General features: G+C 37.0%; 4 protein-coding genes across 4 annotated transcripts; 2 read left to right on the top strand and 2 right to left on the bottom strand.

Annotated features, from left to right (window-relative positions):
• Positions 1-2,396: 2,396 nt before the first annotated feature.
• On the top strand, positions 2,397-4,965 carry LOC125583047. Its single transcript, XM_048749590.1, has 4 exons — positions 2,397-3,371; positions 3,456-4,328; positions 4,400-4,717; positions 4,879-4,965. Exons 1-4 carry the CDS (start codon positions 2,397-2,399, stop codon positions 4,963-4,965), a joined length of 2,253 nt encoding a protein of 750 aa, XP_048605547.1.
• On the bottom strand, positions 4,397-6,585 carry LOC125583046. Its single transcript, XM_048749589.1, has 4 exons — positions 6,570-6,585; positions 6,145-6,493; positions 5,953-6,061; positions 4,397-5,872 (listed from the first exon to the last, which is right to left on the bottom strand). Exons 1-4 carry the CDS (start codon positions 6,583-6,585, stop codon positions 5,225-5,227), a joined length of 1,122 nt encoding a protein of 373 aa, XP_048605546.1. The 3' UTR covers positions 4,397-5,224.
• Positions 6,486-9,034, bottom strand: LOC106385887. Its single transcript, XM_048751197.1, has 3 exons — positions 8,573-9,034; positions 7,092-8,297; positions 6,486-7,002 (listed from the first exon to the last, which is right to left on the bottom strand). Exons 2-3 carry the CDS (start codon positions 7,446-7,448, stop codon positions 6,610-6,612), a joined length of 750 nt encoding a protein of 249 aa, XP_048607154.1. The 5' UTR covers positions 7,449-8,297; positions 8,573-9,034; the 3' UTR covers positions 6,486-6,609.
• Positions 9,035-16,235: 7,201 nt separating this feature from the next.
• LOC106389463 lies at positions 16,236-17,227 on the top strand. The gene is made up of 2 exons (XM_013829727.3): positions 16,236-16,650; positions 16,736-17,227. Exons 1-2 carry the CDS (start codon positions 16,471-16,473, stop codon positions 16,907-16,909), a joined length of 354 nt encoding a protein of 117 aa, XP_013685181.1. The 5' UTR covers positions 16,236-16,470; the 3' UTR covers positions 16,910-17,227.
• The last annotated feature ends 98 nt before the right edge of the window (positions 17,228-17,325 follow it).

The raw sequence follows: 17,325 nt of genomic DNA, 5'->3' as shown, positions 1-17,325 counted from the left end.
ATATTATTAATTATTAGTAAAACGATCATGTATGCGCAAAACACCTAGTAATTCATTAATTTAAAATTTTTACTTTTGGATGTCTATATTTTATACAAACTCTTGATGAGGTGACAACATGACAATCACTACAAGAAAACAGCGACATACTGAGGGGAAAAATCGTCGGTATGTCGTCGGAATAACGTTATTCCGACGACATACCGACGAAACAAATCCTCGGAAATAACTCCTCGGAAATTTATTTTTCCTCGGAATTTCCTCGGAAATTTCCGACGGAATTCCGAGGAAACAAATTTCCGAGGAAACTCCGAGGACCACCAGTTCGTCGGAAAGCTCCTCGGAATATACCGAGGGAGAACTTCCTCGGGATATTTCGCTGGACATTCCGATGGTCCAATCCTCGGAAGTTCCGACGAAATGTTCCTCGGAATTTTCATCGGGAATTTTCGAGGAACGGAGCCCTCGGAAAATTCCGAGGAACATGTCCCTCAGTATATTCCGAGAGTTCATTTCCTCAGAATTTAAAAAAATAAAATAATTTTTTTTAAAAAAATAAAATTTTTGAAATTTAAATTCGAAAATATAAAATTAAAATTAAAATTGAAAACATATTAGATAATATTCAAAGTTGTACAAATAAAAATAAAACATTCCGAGTTAAAAAAAAAACTACGGGTCTGGCACGTTCGGGAACACCTCGTTCGGGTACATCCTCTGCATCATCTCCATCATTTGCTGGTTCAGCCTCCTCTGTGCCTCATAGCCCGTCTGTTGAGCCGCCATCTGGGTCTCCAACAAAGATATGCGATCATCCTTGTCCTTCAACTGAGCCGTAAGTACTTCTGGATCAACAAAGGGCGGTGGTGCAGAAGAAGGAGGAACCGACCGGGTGCGACGACCCAAACCGACCAAACGTCCCTTCTTCTTTGAAACCGACTGAAATAGAAAATAGCCAAATTTAAATCAAGAAATAAATGAATTGAACTTAAAAAAAAAGAACTTACGGATTCAACGATTTCGTTGATTCGAAACCGGGACAAGTTTGTCGAAGCCGTCGAATCGTCATCCTCGGTTTGAAGCTGAGACACTTCGTCTTGCACCTGAGTTTGGACCAGGCTGACCACATCCCTCACAAAACCGTCATCAATCTGGCCGGTCTTCTTGTTGGTATACACCCTCTTCATTAGGGCGAGATCATCAAACGGCTCGCCATCATTTTCTTCCGCCTTGAAAAAAACATAAATTAAAGAAACATTAGAAATTAGAAGAAATGCACAAAAAATAAAATTTCAAAACTTAAATAATTGAAGAAAAAGCGACTGAACTTACCATGCGATCTCCCAGAGAGGCAATAGATTGAGCACCCAAGTTATGCTTGAAGACGCCCTTCCCTTTACGGTCGCTCCTCCGGTTGGTGAAGTTGGTGGAAGAAGTTTCTTTCGTCTCTTCCTTATCCCAATGCGCACACAAGGTGGAGTCCGTCCAGACCGTGTTGTTTATCGACTTTGGGACCTTTTAATAAAAAAAAAAAGGGAAGTTGACTAGAATGACTCTAATTAGTTTAGAAATGACTAGAATAACTCTTAAAAAATTAAAATTACTAACAATATTTTTTGGTCAAAAATACCCCTGATTATAGTTATGATCAAAAAGTAATATTACAAAAATGCCATTTAAACTTATTAAAAAAAATTCGACGGCAGATTTATTTAACGAAAAACAAATCTATTTGAAGATAAATCTGTTAAATTAAACTGTTGTAAAATTTATATTTGCCATGTATTTGATGGCCGAGTTTTCTGTTACGGCAGATGTTTTTAAGTTAGCAGATTTGTGTGGCCGATTTAATAATGTTGAAAGATTTATCTTTAAAAGTCTGTCATATGTAGTAACCGATTTGTTGAAGTTATCAGTTTTTTTTTGAAGTAGTCAGAGTTTTTCAACAGATATGTTTATCGGTAATAGACATAAATTTTCATGAAAGATATGTGTACCCGATTTAAATTTGCGATCGACTTTTGTATACACTTGGTGGCAGATTTGTTTTATTACTGTCTTTGGCGGCAGACTTTTGTGATAAATTTTAATTACTAGAGTGGCTAAATTCAAATAATTTTGATTTAATCTAAATTGGATCCGGGTTTAGATTGATTGAATTCGGTTTTAATTAATTTTGAAATTTGGTTTATAATTATTTTCGGTTTAAATTAAGTTATACCAATTTAGAACCTTGGTTTAAACTAATAGATAACTAATAGATTAGGAGATCTCAATTTAATTAGGTTTTACGTTCTTTGTCTTCTTCTTTTTCTTACCTTTCACCGAACAAAACGTGGTCCACTTTCATGGTGATTTACAACTGCATCTTTTAATTCATATTGACGAAGTGAGTTATGGAAAACATAATTCTCGTATGTGGGAAGTGGAAAGTTGAGAAAACGAAGTGGTTATTTGAAGTAGATAATGAGCGAGGGAGCATATTGGTTGCTGCTAATGAAGACACTCGATTTGAAGATTTTGTGAAAATCATACTTGAGGATTACGGAGTAGATTTTGCAGAAAACGATTTGGACCTGAGGTACGTTTTGCCGAAGCGGAATCTACAAAAACAAAGCAACGATACACCACCTGTGAAAATAGGAAACGATCGGCAGTTTCATGCATTCTTGGGTCTTTGCAAAGTTGAGAATGTTCGAGTATGTGTAGAGTTTAAAGTGAAAAAAAATGTGGGGGAAAGAGCTGTCGAAGATCAGAAACAACCCTTAGAAAGAGATTACCTGTTGTGTGAAGACGAAGAAGATACAGACGAAGAGGGTGATCGATTCGATTACTGTGATGATTCTGATGGAGCGACATCCGATGATGAAAACTTTTCCACATACGGTCTTCCACCAAACCATGTAGAAGAAGCCCCGGGATCTTGCACCAATATGATTTATGCTAGACTCCTTAAAACACAAGAAAGAGAGTCTCCAAAGAGTATTGATGATTTGCGCTCATTCAAATTTGCAGTGGGGCAAAGTTACGATTCAAAAGATGAATTGGAGACACGTCTGAAGATACATTCGGTTGTCAAACGTTTCGATTTTGATGTGGATAGATCTACAACAAAATTGTTCCATGTTAAATGTTGGTTAGCAGGTTGTACGTGGAATCTTAGAGCTTCCCCAGTAGGTGAGTCTTCAAAGTTTACTATCCGAGTATATGTAGATGAACATACCTGCTCTGTAACAGAACGTTCATCTCGTTCCCGACAAGCTATCCCTGAAATTCTTGGACTCTTGTACAAAGACTATGTTGGTGGGGTTGAATCATCTGTTTTGCCACGTCATGTTTCTAGTGCTATGAATTTGAGCTTTGGAACCAAGGTCGACTACATTTATGCATCTATTATAGTTTCTTGTCTGACCTTTACTTCTTTTTAAATGGGTTACTGTTTTTGTATAATGCAGATGGATTACTGGAAAGCTCGCCGTACACTTCTAGCTGGTAGAGATCTCGTAATGGGTTCTTCAGAGAATGGATATCAGGAATTACCTACTTACCTGCAGATGATTAGAATGTCAAATCCAGGAACTTTAACTCAACTGGAAGTTGATACAAAAAACAGATTTAAATACTTATTCCTTGCATTCGGCGCTAGCATTGCTGGCTTTCCATTTATGAGGAAGGTTGTGGTGGTTGATGGAACGTTTTTGCAAGGAAAATACAAAGGAACGCTTCTGATTGCAACATCACAGGATGGTAATTTTCAAATCTTTCCAATTGCGTTTGCTGTGGTTGACACAGAGAATGATGAATCATGGACATGGTTTTTCCGCCAACTCAGCCGTGTGATACCAGATGATGCAGGATTGGCGTTAATCTCTGACAGGCACAAGTCAATAGAGAAAGCTATTGCAGTGGTATATCCATTGGCAAGCAGGGGAATTTGCACATACCACTTATATAAAAACATCTTGTTACGATTCAGAGGGCGTGATTTGTTTGGATTGGTCAAAAGAGCCGCCTACTGTTTTAGGTTAACTGAATTTCAAGCAACTTTCGAGAGAATCGAAGAGTTAAATCCAGATTTGCATGCTTACTTGGAACGTGCTGATGTACGTAAGTGGGCACGAGCTCATTTTAGAGGTGATAGATATAACCTCCTTACAAGTAACATAGCTGAATCCATAAACAAAGCTTTGTCGGGTGCTAGAAGCTTGCCCATTGTTCACCTTTTGGAGTCAATCCGATTAATGATGACACGCTGGTTTGCAACAAGAAAATATGATGCTGAGTTGATGAAGACCTCTCTAACGCGTGGTGTAGAGAAGGTGTTGGAGGTAATATATTTGAATCAGGTTATTTGTTTCGTTAGACTTTTTGCTAATATTTAAAGCTGTAACATTTGCAGGGCAGGATACCTATTTCTAATGTACTAAAGGTTCAAGCAATAGACAGCCATCAATCACAAGTGACAGGAGTCTCATCATTACATGTTGTAAATCTGACTGAGAAGACATGTTCTTGCCGTAGATTTGATTTGGAGAAGCTACCATGTGCCCATGCTATAGCCGCCGCGGAAGCTAGAAAGATATCACGTATATCACTTTGTCACCGTTACTATCGGAAGCAGTACCTTTACAATGCATATTCCAATGCAGTTATGCCGAAAGATGATGCTGTTCCAATTCCAGATGAATTTGCAAAGAAAATCTGTTTACCACCTGATGTCCGTCAACCACCAGGAAGACCAAAAAAATCAAGACATAAATCTATTTTGGAGAAAGTTGCAGATAAGAAGCGGCCAAGGAAGGAACACACATGTAAAATTTGTAACCAGACGGGACATAATTCTAAAACATGTCCTTTTAAGTGATTTTTTTGATCTAGGTTAGTGCTACATTCAGTGGTATAATCTTTGGTGTTGCATTACTTTTGCACTTTGATATTTGGTGTTGCATTACTTTTGCACTTTGATCTTTGGTGCTGCATTACTTTTCATTTACTTTGATGCTTTAATCATTAGTTTCTGATTGCCATAATATTATGCAAGGCTTATCAAGTTATACACAATACGATAAAAACTGAAATACTACAAGTACTAAAATAAAATCATCCAAGTTATACTACAAGTACTAAAATAAAATCATCCAAGTTATACATAATACGACAAGTACTGAGATACTACAAAAAAAATCATCCAAGTTATACATAATACGACAACAGACAGCAACATTTAAATCGATCCTTCAGCATCAACCTCTGCAACCTCTTCATAGATCTCAGCTGCCAACTTCATTCTTTGTGCTGGTATGATCTCATCACTTAAGCCATGAAAAGTACATCCAATAGCCAGACATTCAATGTACTTCAAAGAGTACACACCACAATCTCCTGGGTCATCATTCTGGGGAACATTCTTGGGCCTACGTAAGGCAAACTGCTGCTCAGACTTCTTTCCTTTTGTTGGAGGCAGCATCTTGTTAAGAATCAAAGGAATCATTTTCGTGAATGGCCTGCACTCTTCCTGCAGGTCCTTATGAGCCTTCACCACATCCGGAATACAATCATATACATAGATTGTTGACTTAAGTAAATCAATGTGTAGAGCAACCCAGTGGTTTCCATTAATATTGTGGCAGAGGAACAAGCTGTCAACATCTTTAAACCACTTCTTACCAGTCACAAACTGCTCCGGGTATTCTCCGTTGAAAGCCTTGCTGTACATATCTGACAACTCAACTGAGTTCTTGTCCTGTTTCTCAAAGTCATTAACCCATGATTTCACAAACCACCGATCTAGAAATGCAATTCGACGGGAGGCATATGGAGATGAGGATTGCATGGAACGTCTGTGAAATATGAGCATTGCTGCGGCAAGGTGCTGTAAAAATAAAAACAACTACTTAAAATCTGTAAGCCATTACTCTAGTGAAGCCCCATAATCAGATTAGAAAAACTCACTGAATCACACAGCCAGCCGTAATTTTCAGTTGGCCAGACATTTCTTGGCACCATTATCTTTAAGTAAAACTTAGCGCTAAACTCACCATAGCCAGATTCCTCTTGGGCCCTAAAATGAAAAAAAAACAGAGCAATCAAGCACCATATATATGAAGATAAGATGGAAGATAATAAGCAAGAGAAGACACTTACAAATCTCGCTTAATGAAGTCCATAACTTTCATCAATTTCTGTGACTCGACCTTAGCAAATGGGTCATAAGACACAGTAGATGGAGTGACACCAGTGATTATACGCTTGACAGTTGAATTCCCTACGAACGGCCATTGCTGAGTCTTCGTCAACTGGGGTTTTCTTCTACGTGTAGGCTCCTCCAAAATTGAAGTAAGTGCTTCAATCGCTTGTCTACACTTTTCACTCTTTTCCCACTGCAAATGCTGCTGCCAGTCTTTTGAAGAGATGGATATGTCATTCAGTTCTGGGATGACAATTGCTTTTTCCTTCTTCACTTTCTTCAGTGGCACTTCATCTTCTTTCCTTTCTTTTTCACATCAATGGTCTTACACACCTTCGTCTCCATAGCCTTACTTGGTTTTTTCTCCTTCTTAACAACACACTAAATTGGTAAACCATCTTGTGAATTTATCTTCTTCTCAATCATCCATGACTGTGTAGTAGAATACAAGTGTTAGTGATATTAATTAAGAAAATAACAAACAAGAACAGTCTCAGAAAACATACCAAGCCATTGCTAGAATCATCATCCTCTTCTTGCGCAATGGAGTTGTGATCATTGGAGTTAGCCACATCAGTATGAATGTTTACATAAGCCTTCTCTTTCAGATTCTTTATGTCTTCCACCAACATGGCAATCTTCTCCATCATCTCTTTCTCATATAAACCGACCTTAGCATCCACTTTAGCTTGTATGGTTGCATCCAGTTTCTCGCTAACCTTGTCAGCTACATTAACATCTATTCCATCTATTTTTGCACTAAGGTTCTTAACCGATTCAACCAATCCAAGTATAGCGATGTTGTGAGCTACAACCTATAAGCAATTCACAGACCAAAAGAACAGTTCAGCCACATGTCAAAAATAACAGGTTTTGATACTTATTCATTCAGATAGCTACATACCATATCTGATGCGTGACAACCATCAACATGCTCTTTGTCCTTCTTTCGCTTAGTAGAAGTACCAACATCAATGGTATCTGGAACAACAGGTGGATCCACAATATTTTTTCTCTTCTTGGATTTGGTAGCAGCCATTACTTCCCAAAACTTTTCATCAAGCTGACCTTTGAGGATGTCCTGAATCATGTTATCTAGCTCAGTAGACACTTTATGATCTTCACACTTCGGATATCTATCCTCTATTGCCTTGACAACCATGTGCCTCACACGAATCTGTGTAATAATATACATGATTAGTAAAAAGTTAAATTTTAATTTGATGATAAAAAAATAATACTTCTCTTCATACCTTCCCATGATTTCGCTTTTCTTGGGCACAGAAATCTGAGAAGTTGATACGCGGACGAGACCCCAGCCATGACAGAAGAGGGACAGAAGCTCCTTCTATCCGGTTCCCAAATTTCTCTCCTAGACCAGGGACAGACTCAAAAATCCATATTAAGAGAACATGAACACAGCCATGAAGTGTGTAACTTTTCTTTTTTTCATATGTGAGTACTTTAATAGACTCAAGAAGGCTGCTAAATCCTACACGACCCCATGGATATCTCTGGAAAGCTTCTGGGTCCATCACCCTTTTAGCACATTGCAAAGGGATTCTACTGTTGCTCGAAATTCCAAAAAACCCAATGCATAGCAGACACAACAAACCTACCATCAATCGCTTCTCTCGAGACCAATTTCTGCAAATAGTTAAAACGGCTTGTAGCTCTTTCAATGTAGGACCTTCTGAAGTCGGAACTTTCATGTCCAGCCAAAAACTTTCATGCTCCACATCCCAAATCTCATCCTTATCGAAAGGATCACAATTTAGTCCTGTAATTTCTTCAAACTCATATAGAGAGAACCGCAACGGCATACAATCTATCAACGACCACATCTCATGACTTCTCTCTATGGCCAATTGATTGACAAGAAAATGGTGAACGCAAGAGGCAGACCAAGTGTATTCCAACTCTTTCAGCTTCACAATCACTCCAACAGCTGATTCCCTCAAGTCAGACACAACATCATCCCCAACAGATTCTAGCACGGTTTGAACGTTGGCCAAGAAACAACTATGGTTCATGGTCCTACTCTGAATTGGGGTTTTGCCAACATCATAGAGACGACGAGGATACTTTGAACCCGAAGAAGAAGCCATACCTGTAAAAAAAAATTGGAAACAAAGAAATGAGAAATAGAGAAATCGAGTAGCACAATTGATGTTTTAATTTTCAGTCGATTAACATAGATTTCGTACTAACATACAATAGTTTATAGAGAAACAGAGAAAACCCAAATCATAAATCGAAATTGGAAATTAGGGATTTCGAATTGGGAATTAGGGATTTGAATTGGGAATTAGGGTTTTACAATTTAACATGCAATCAATCAATCTATGCAAAAAGGAACTTCAAATAGCATAGATTATGTCTTACAGAATCAAGTAACTCGATTTATGGTGGAGGACCGATTTGAAATCGAGTTATTTTGTCTCACCGATGACAGAGACGAACTCGATGGAGATGTGGAGGAAAACGGAGATGAAGAAGATTGACGGTGGAGATAGAAGTGATGAAGGTTGAGTGGAGATGGAGATGGTGGCGTCGGAGATTGGTAGGAGATGAAGATGGAAGAGTGTCGTGAGGAAGAAGATCCGACAGGTTTCTTTGTTTCCTTTTTTTTTTTATTATAATGTATGTATTTTTATTAATAAATTATAATAAGTAAATGTGTTTAGAAGGGTGGTATTTTAGTAATTTTGTATGTGTTGCCATTTATTCTAGTATTTACAAAATTATAAGAGTTATTCTAGTATTTATTAACATGATTAGAGTCATTCTAAGTAATTAGCACAAAAAAAATAGATTAATAAATAAAAAAAATTGTTTAATAAATTAAAAAATTGTTTAATAAATTAAAAACAAACCTTGTTGATTTCCCACTTCTTCTTCCACTCGTGGATCGGCTTCTCATAGTTGTCCATAACTTTATGGATGAAGTGGTGATAGATAAAAAGCGTCTCATCGGAATTTCAGTTGAATTCTTGCTGAAAAAAAAAACACAATTAGTAGAAAATTTATATTAAAGATTAAAAATATAAGTAAAAAATTAGAATACTTACCGCAAACTGACGAAACCACAGATGCTGCTTGTCGGTAGAGAATTCAGTGAAAGTCGGATGTCCCTTGTCGAGGGCCGAGTACATCATACGGTTGATCCATGCGCTGATCTCGTTCCCGGATCGGTTGAACCTAATAAAAAGAACAAACGCTTAATAATGAATCAAATTTTAATGAAAAAAAAATATGTTTAACTACCATGTTTGACCCCGTCCATGTGGATACGGAGTGAGATAGGGAAGATGGTCACGACCGGGCTGTCGAACCAACTCCGCAGCACTCATCACTCCCGGAGGACCCGAAGGAGCAGGAGCGGGTGCAGCAGCGGGAGCGAGAGGAGCAGGAGCGGGTGCAGCAGAGGGAGATGTATGGTAGGAGCTGTAGGGCGAAGGGGAATCCTGAAAATGGTTGGAATCCCGAGACTGGCTCCCCGTACCACCACGACCACGACGCTGTCGAGGCCGGGTCTGATCATCATGAGACTTGTAAATTAAAAAAAAAATATTTAATAAATATAGAAATATATAAATTAATTTTTTTTTTAAAAATAAATCCCAAATAATAGTTTTTAATCACAAAAAAAAGTTTTATAGATATTAAAAATGTTTAATAAATATATAAAAATATTTCTAATAAGCAAAAAATAGTTTTAATAAATAAAAAATAGTTTAATAATTACAAAAAATATTTTTAATAATATTAAAAATGTTTAATAAATATATAAATTTATATAAAATAAATATATATATATATATATATATATATATTTTTTTTTTAAATCCCAAATAATAGTTTTTAATCCCAAAAAAAGTTTTATAGATATTAAAAATGTTTAATAAATATATAAAAATAGTTTTAATAAACAAAAAATAGTTTTAATAAATAAAAAATAGTTTAATAATTACAAAATATAGTTTCAATAATATTAAAAATGTTTAATAAATATAGAAATTTATATATTATATATATATATATATATATATATATTTTTTTTTTTAAATCCCAAATAGTAGTTTTTAATCACAAAAAAAGTTTTATAGATATTAAAAATGTTTTATAAATATATAAAAATAGTTCTAATGAACAAAAAATAGTTTTAATAAATAAAAAATAGTTTAATAATTACATAAAATAGTTTTAATAATATTAAAAATGTTTAATAAATATAGAAATTTTTATATATATATATATATATATATATATATATATTTTTTTTAAATCCCAAATAGTAGTTTTTAATCACAAAAAAAGTTTTATAGATATTAAAAATGTTTTGTAAAATCCAAAAAATCGAATTTATATACAAAAAACGTTTTGTAAAATCCAAAAAATCGAATTTATATACAAAAATCTTTTTGTAAACTACAAAAATCGAATTTATACACAAAAATCGAATTTATATACAAAAATCGATTTTATAAATACAAAAAAAATAAAAAAATTATAAAAAAATTCTAAATCAATTCAACAAAACAAATTATTCAACCAAATCACAATTCTAAACCTATTATACAACCAAATCACAATCCTAACCAATCACCCTAACAAAAATCTATCAAATTTACACAAAAACCTAACAAATAGAACCTAAGAGAGTGGGATAGGGTCCTTACATGATTTGTGTAAGAGAAGGGGGAGATCGCCAGAGATATCGTCAGAGAGAAGGGGGAGATCGCCGGAGAGGAGGGAGAGGAGCCGGAGAGGAAGAAGAGAGAAATGGGGAAGAAGAAGCGGCTCGTGGTTATAAAACCTAGGGTCCGACGGATAGTTTCCGTCGGAATTTCCTTAGAATTCTAATTTTAATTTTCGCGAAATATTTACCCGGTTAAATGAAAATATTCCGAGGAAATTCCGATGGATACTTAAATATCCGTCGGAATATTCCGAGGAAATACCGAGGAACTAGTGTTTGGGGTTTCAAAACATCGATTTTTTTTTTGCCGTATTTCATTTCTTATACAATTGTAATGCATACTATTGAGGATTCTTTGTATAGATGATCATTAACCATGAAATAACAAAATTTCAAAACGAATTGTAAGTATTCCCTTTACCGTTCATTAAAGTGTATAAGTGTTTCTCTTATGTTGTGGGGATTTCGTTCATACAATCGGAAAAGTGTTTATTATAGGGTAAGGAACAAATTTTTGACTTCATAATCAGTCTAAGACACTTAATAAGGGTTATATAAGTGTTATTCAAACCGCAAAATGTTTTTTTCGGTTTAAAAACCCTACTTCTTCGGAATTTCCTCGGAATATTCCGAGGGAATTCCGAGGAAACCCTTATCTTCCTCGGAATTCCGTCGGAATATTCCGAGGAAATACCGAGGAACTAGTGTTTGGGGTTTCAAAACATCGATTTTTTTTGCCGTATTTCATTTCTTATACAATTGTAATGCATACCATTGAGGATTCTTTGTATAGATTATCATAAACCATGAAATAACAAAATTTCAAAACGAATTGTAAGTATTCCCTTTACCGTTCATTAAAGTGTGTAAGTGTTTCTCTTATGTTGTGGGGATTTCGTTCATACAATCGGAAAAGTGTCTATTATAGGGTAAGGAACAACTTTTTGACTTCATAATCTGTCTAAGACACTTAATAAGGGTTATATAGGTGTTATTCAAACCGCAAAACGTTGTTTTCGGTTTAAAAACCCTACTTCCTCGGAATTTCCTCGGAATATTCCGAGGGAATTCCGAGGAAACCCTTATCTTCCTCGGAATTCCGTCGGTATTTCTATTAAAAAAAAAAAAGTCGATGCTAGTTTGTTTCCGAGTCATCATCACCAGATGAATCTGAATCTGGATCTTGGTGAAACTCTCCAATCACTGGTTCATCCTCTACGTGAACGACGGCTTCCTCTCCGAAGTCGGTTAAATCGACTACAAGGCCAACTCCAGCTAAATCTTCTGCTGCACTTAAGTTGCCGGATGTGCTTGGTTGTAGTGGGTCTTCCAGCTCAGAACTTCCCTGAACTCGGCTTCTTGGGTTGAGTCTTGTAACAGTAACCCATGGATCATCTCTGTTCCTTACCCGGGGGTACTTGACATAACAAACCTGTAACATTTAAAAAATTATTAGTAAAATTATAAATTAATACATATGATGATGAATCATTCTAAATAATTAACATTTAATTACCTGATCGGTCTGAGAAGCAAGAATTAAAAGATCATAATATTGCAGCTTTCGCCTCGAATTTACTGATGTAACACCAAATGCATCTATTCTCACACCTCGATCTAGAGTGTTGTCGTGACAATCACAATAGAAAACAGTACAGCGCAATCCAACCATGCCCAAATACTTGATTTCCAAAATCTCATGTATGTGTCCGTAGTATACATCATCTTCTGATGCAGAACAAACGCCAGCATCATAAGTCGTACTCGAACGTCTCCTCTTCTGAGTTGTGAATGCATATCCTCGAGTACAAAATCTCGGATATGACTTCATAACAAATTTTGGTCCAACGACCATCTCGCGTATCCAATCGTCAAATGTTTCACCTCTGGCCAAACCAGCAGACACCTATATTAATAGCACATATATATGTTATATCAATAAATGTAAATTAGTATAAATATGTGATAAATGATATTTTAATTTGTTTAAAGCACTCACATAAGTAAACATCCATCCAGAAAATTTTCTCTGCTTCATTCTTCTAGTTCATCCTCTGTGGCGTATCTATATTCGAACCTCTTTTCTGCCATGAAAATCCTGTACATATGATGACAATAATGTAATTAATTAAGATTTAAATTTCAACTTGTTAAAATAAAAATTTGTAAGCTAATTTATTTACCTCTCATATTGAAGAACATCTTCGCAGTTGGTGAGCAAATATGTTTGCAAATTACTGCGCTCCTGCTCAATAAGTCGACGGTCCTTTGGTTTTCCGCTAAGTCGTCGAACGTCTGTGAAAATGTCTGGAACCGTAACATGATATGTTGCCCGTTCGCCTCTATCATCATGCCGAGCAGGTCTTCTGTTTTTGGTCTGAACTTCTGCTGGAAAGTAGTACTCGGCAAAGTTTGAAGTTTCTTCATTGATCATCTGTGCGACTATAGAACCTTCCACCCTACTTAAATTTTTCACCATCTTCTTCAAATGGAACATATACCGCTCATACAGATACATCCATCTATACTGCACATGACCACCAAGTTCCAATTCTCTTGCCAAGTGAATAACAAGATGCTCCATAACATCAAAAAATGAGGGAGAAAATATCTTCTCAAGGTTGCACTGAATCACGGCTATGTTAGTCTTCAAATTTTCAATACCTTCAAGAGTCATTGATCTCGTGCATAAATCGCGGAAGAAACCACTTATCCCTGCAATTGCTTCATGAACATTTCGTGGTAATAGTTCCTTGAAGGCAAACGGAAGGAGGCGCTGCATCATTACATGGCAATTGTGGGTTTTCAAGCTAGTAAACTTTCCTTCCTTTCTGTCGATACAGTTACGCAAATTAGATGAGTAACCGTCTGGAAATTCCACATCGTTTGAAATCCAATCAAAGAACGCATCTTTTTCCTCTACATCAAGTCGGTATATGGGAAAAGGAGTCCTACCATTCTCATCAACATAAAGTTCTGAACGAGCACATATATCGACTAAATCCAGTCTTGACTTCAAATTATCCTATGTTTTACCTTGAACATTAAGGATCGTGTTCATGAGATTGTCAAAAAAGTTCTTCTCAACATGCATGACATCTAAATTATGCCTTAGCAGATGATCCTCCCAGTATGGTAGATCCCAGAAAATATTTTTTTTGTGCCAGTTATGTAGGTCTCCAACAGCATCTACCGAAAAACGCTCATGTCCACCGATGTCTGGCGTCCTTTCTGCAACAAAATCTCTTAGTTGTGTCTTCAAATCTTTCCCACAAATTTCCGGAGGTGGACTGTCAAACACCCTCTTGTTCTTCGTAAACAAATTCCTACTCCTACGATATGGATGATCAGGTGGTAGGAATCTCCTGTGACAGTCAAACCAACACGTTTTCCTTCCGTGTTTTAGTTGGAAAGCATCAGTGTTATCTTGAAAATATGGACATGATAGCCTTTCATGCGTTGTCCATCCAGATAACATACCATATGCTGGAAAATCACTTATTGTCCACATTAGTACTGCCCGCATTTGAAAGTTTTCTTTACACGAAACATCGTATGTTTCAGCACCTTAAGCCCATAGTTGTTGCAACTCATATATTAGTGGCTGAAAAAACACACCAAGTGATCTCTTAGGATGCTCTGGTCCGGGAACGAGAATCGAGAGAAACAAAAACTCTCGTCGCAAGCACAAGTTTGGGGGTAGGTTGTATGGTGTAAGAATGACTGGCCATAGAGAATACTGTCTTCCACTCTTGCCAAACGGGCTGAAACCATCAGTACATAATCCAAGGTAGACATTTCTTCTCTCATACGCAAAGTCGGGATACTTTGATTGGAGATGCTTCCACGCTTTTGCATCTGAAGGATGTCTGATCTCACCATCTGTTGAGTGCTCCGCATGCCATCTCATTGGTTGCGCTGTGCGTTCAGACAGATACAACCTCTGCAACCTTTCCGTCAAAGGCAAATACCACATCCTTTTATATGGCACTGGAACTCTTCCACTCGTATCTTTATAACGAGGTTTTCCACAAAATTTGCATGTAACCCGCTGTTCATCCGCCCTCCAATAAATCATGCAGTTGTAGCTGCATACATCTATTACCTGATACGATAAACCAAGACCAGCTACGAGTTTCTGAACCTCGTAGTATGAACCAGGAGCTACATTATCCTCGGGTAGAATACCTTTTACAAAATCAGCAATCGCATCCACACAGTCTTCAGCCAAATTATAATCTGTTTTAATGCCCATCAATCTTGTAGCAGATGATAAAGCTGAATGACCATCTCTACAACCTTCGTACAATGGTTACTTTCCAGCATCCAAAATATCATAAAATCTCCTAGCTTGTGCATTGGGTAAATCTTCCCTTATAAAATGATCATTTACCATCTGCTCAGTACCTACACCATAATCTACATCCGTTCTAATTGGTTCTTCTAATCTAACCGCTGGTTGAAGTTCGCTAGTACTACCATGTTCATAATCAGTTTCCCCATGATGATACCAAATTTTGTAACTTCGTGTAAACCCACTCAAATATAGATGAGTCCAAACATCCCACTCTTTAATAACCTTTCTATTTTTACAATTAGAGCAAGAACATCTTAACATACCTGTTTTTGCTTCCGGTTGTCGGTGAACTAACCCCATGAATTCGGTTATACCTCGTTGGTATTCTTCCGTAAGCAATCTCGTGTTCGGATCCAAATGAGGTCGATCGATCCAAGAACGAAAATAATTTGAAGAAGACATGTTTTTTACGAATCAAATTCGTGTGTAAAGAGAGTAAGAGGGAGGATGAAGATATGAAGTGAATGAAGAGGAAGAGGGGTGCTTGTATTTATAGTTGAAATCCTGTCGACAGACCGAGGAAATTACGACGGAATTCCGACGGAAACGGCTAGTTCGTCGGAATTTCCTCGGAATTTTTAAAATCCCCCAACGGCTCTCTAACGGCTATAATATATCCTCGGAATTCATCGGTTTTTTCCGAGGAATACGTTTTTCCTCGGTATTCCATAAGAATATTCTGACGGATTAATATTTCCTCGAAATTCCGTCGGTATATTCCGAGGAAATTCCGAAGAAACCAAATTTTGTGTTTCCTCGGAATATCCTCGGAAATTCCTCGGGATATTCCGAGGATTTCATTTTCCGTCGGAATGTCCGTCAGAATACCGCTGCTTTCTTGTAGTGAATTGATAAGAGAAAAATCATTTTTATGTATATATATATAGATATAGATATAGATATAATACTTTTATCTTATATTTACTGATTCTGTAACTTCTATGTGAAATAAATAGGGATTTTGTAATAAAATTGTTTGCCAAAAAAATAATAATTCAAAAATCCTCTTGCCACAAGTGCGAGAAGTTATAAGGTGAGCCCAAATACATGCCACCAATCGTGAATGTCACTGTCCTCCACGAGAGAAAGGATCGGAATCCATCACTCTCTCGCCGCCGTAATCAGAAAACGGAAAATCGTTAGTCGGTTCAGGAACGGGATAGATTGTTAGACTGATGTTTAGAAGCAAGCGGTTGGTGTGAGAAAGTTTTCTGAAGGATAATAATGTCCCTCAGGATTAAACTGGTGGTGGATAAGTTTGTGGAGGAGCTCAAGCAAGCTCTCGACGCCGATATACAAGATCGGATCATGAAGGAGAGGGAGATGCAGAGCTACATCGAGGAGCGAGAGCGCGAAGTCGCTGAACGAGAAGCCGCCTGGAAAGCTGAGCTCTCGCGCCGCGAGGTTATACCTTCTTGAATTTGAATTGAAATGTTAGGGTTTTGAGGAATTTAACTGTTGGGGGTTCTGATTTTATGATTGATTGCAGACGGAGATTGCTAGACAGGAAGCTAGGTTGAAGATGGAAAGAGAGAATCTGGAGAAGGAGAAGAGCGTTCTCATGGGGACCGCGTCGAACCAGGATAATCAAGACGGAGCTCTGGAGATTACTGTGAGCGGTGAGAAGTATCGGTGCCTTAGATTCTCCAAGGCCAAGAAATGAGGGCAATTCAATGGTCACTTTACAGTGTTTCATGCTTAGGGTTTGTTCGATTGATGTGTCTGCTAGTGAAACACAAAATGAAGGAACATTTAGGGCTCAATGTTGGTTTGGAGATCTTATGTTCTTGGAAGATGAATTCTTTTGGGGTCTTGTTAGATGACAAATATGTCCGACATGGTATATCACTCTAGGAAGTATCTGTCTGCCTTCCTTTAGTGTTATCTTTGCTATGAATCTAAACTTACTGTTACTGGTCTATTCAAGGATTAGATGTTCTGGTTTGGGTTGAATTTCGATCAGTGACTACTTTAACCAACTCTTTTTGCTTGTCAAGGTGAGTAGTAGTCTTATGATAAGTTTCCAGCTGACTTTCAGTTGTATACTGGAACTTGTATATGATTGAGCTTTTGCTTCAG

This window comes from Brassica napus, chromosome C3 (genome assembly GCF_020379485.1).
Source record: "Brassica napus cultivar Da-Ae chromosome C3, Da-Ae, whole genome shotgun sequence".
In the NCBI taxonomy this organism is placed as follows: Eukaryota; Viridiplantae; Streptophyta; class Magnoliopsida; order Brassicales; family Brassicaceae; genus Brassica; species Brassica napus.
This window is presented reverse-complemented; position numbering and strand designations above follow the sequence as displayed.

Coding starts and splice junctions, on each gene's coding strand:
- LOC106389463 (XM_013829727.3), top strand. CDS start 16,471: ATGTCCCTCAGGATTAAACTGGTGGTGGATAAGTTTGTGGAGGAGCTC. Junction 16,651..16,735: donor CTGAGCTCTCGCGCCGCGAG/GTTATACCTTCT, acceptor GATTGATTGCAG/ACGGAGATTGCTAGACAGGA.
- LOC125583047 (XM_048749590.1), top strand. CDS start 2,397: ATGGAAAACATAATTCTCGTATGTGGGAAGTGGAAAGTTGAGAAAACG. Junction 4,329..4,399: donor GTGTAGAGAAGGTGTTGGAG/GTAATATATTTG, acceptor TAACATTTGCAG/GGCAGGATACCTATTTCTAA. Junction 4,718..4,878: donor AAATCTGTTTACCACCTGAT/GTCCGTCAACCA, acceptor TTTTTGATCTAG/GTTAGTGCTACATTCAGTGG.
- LOC125583046 (XM_048749589.1), bottom strand. Junction 6,062..6,144: donor GACTTCATTAAGCGAGATTT/GTAAGTGTCTTC, acceptor TTTTCATTTTAG/GGCCCAAGAGGAATCTGGCT. Junction 5,873..5,952: donor ACGGCTGGCTGTGTGATTCA/GTGAGTTTTTCT, acceptor TTATTTTTACAG/CACCTTGCCGCAGCAATGCT.
- LOC106385887 (XM_048751197.1), bottom strand. CDS start 7,448: ATGGGAAGGTATGAAGAGAAGTATTATTTTTTTATCATCAAATTAAAA. Junction 7,003..7,091: donor GTTGTCACGCATCAGATATG/GTATGTAGCTAT, acceptor AATTGCTTATAG/GTTGTAGCTCACAACATCGC.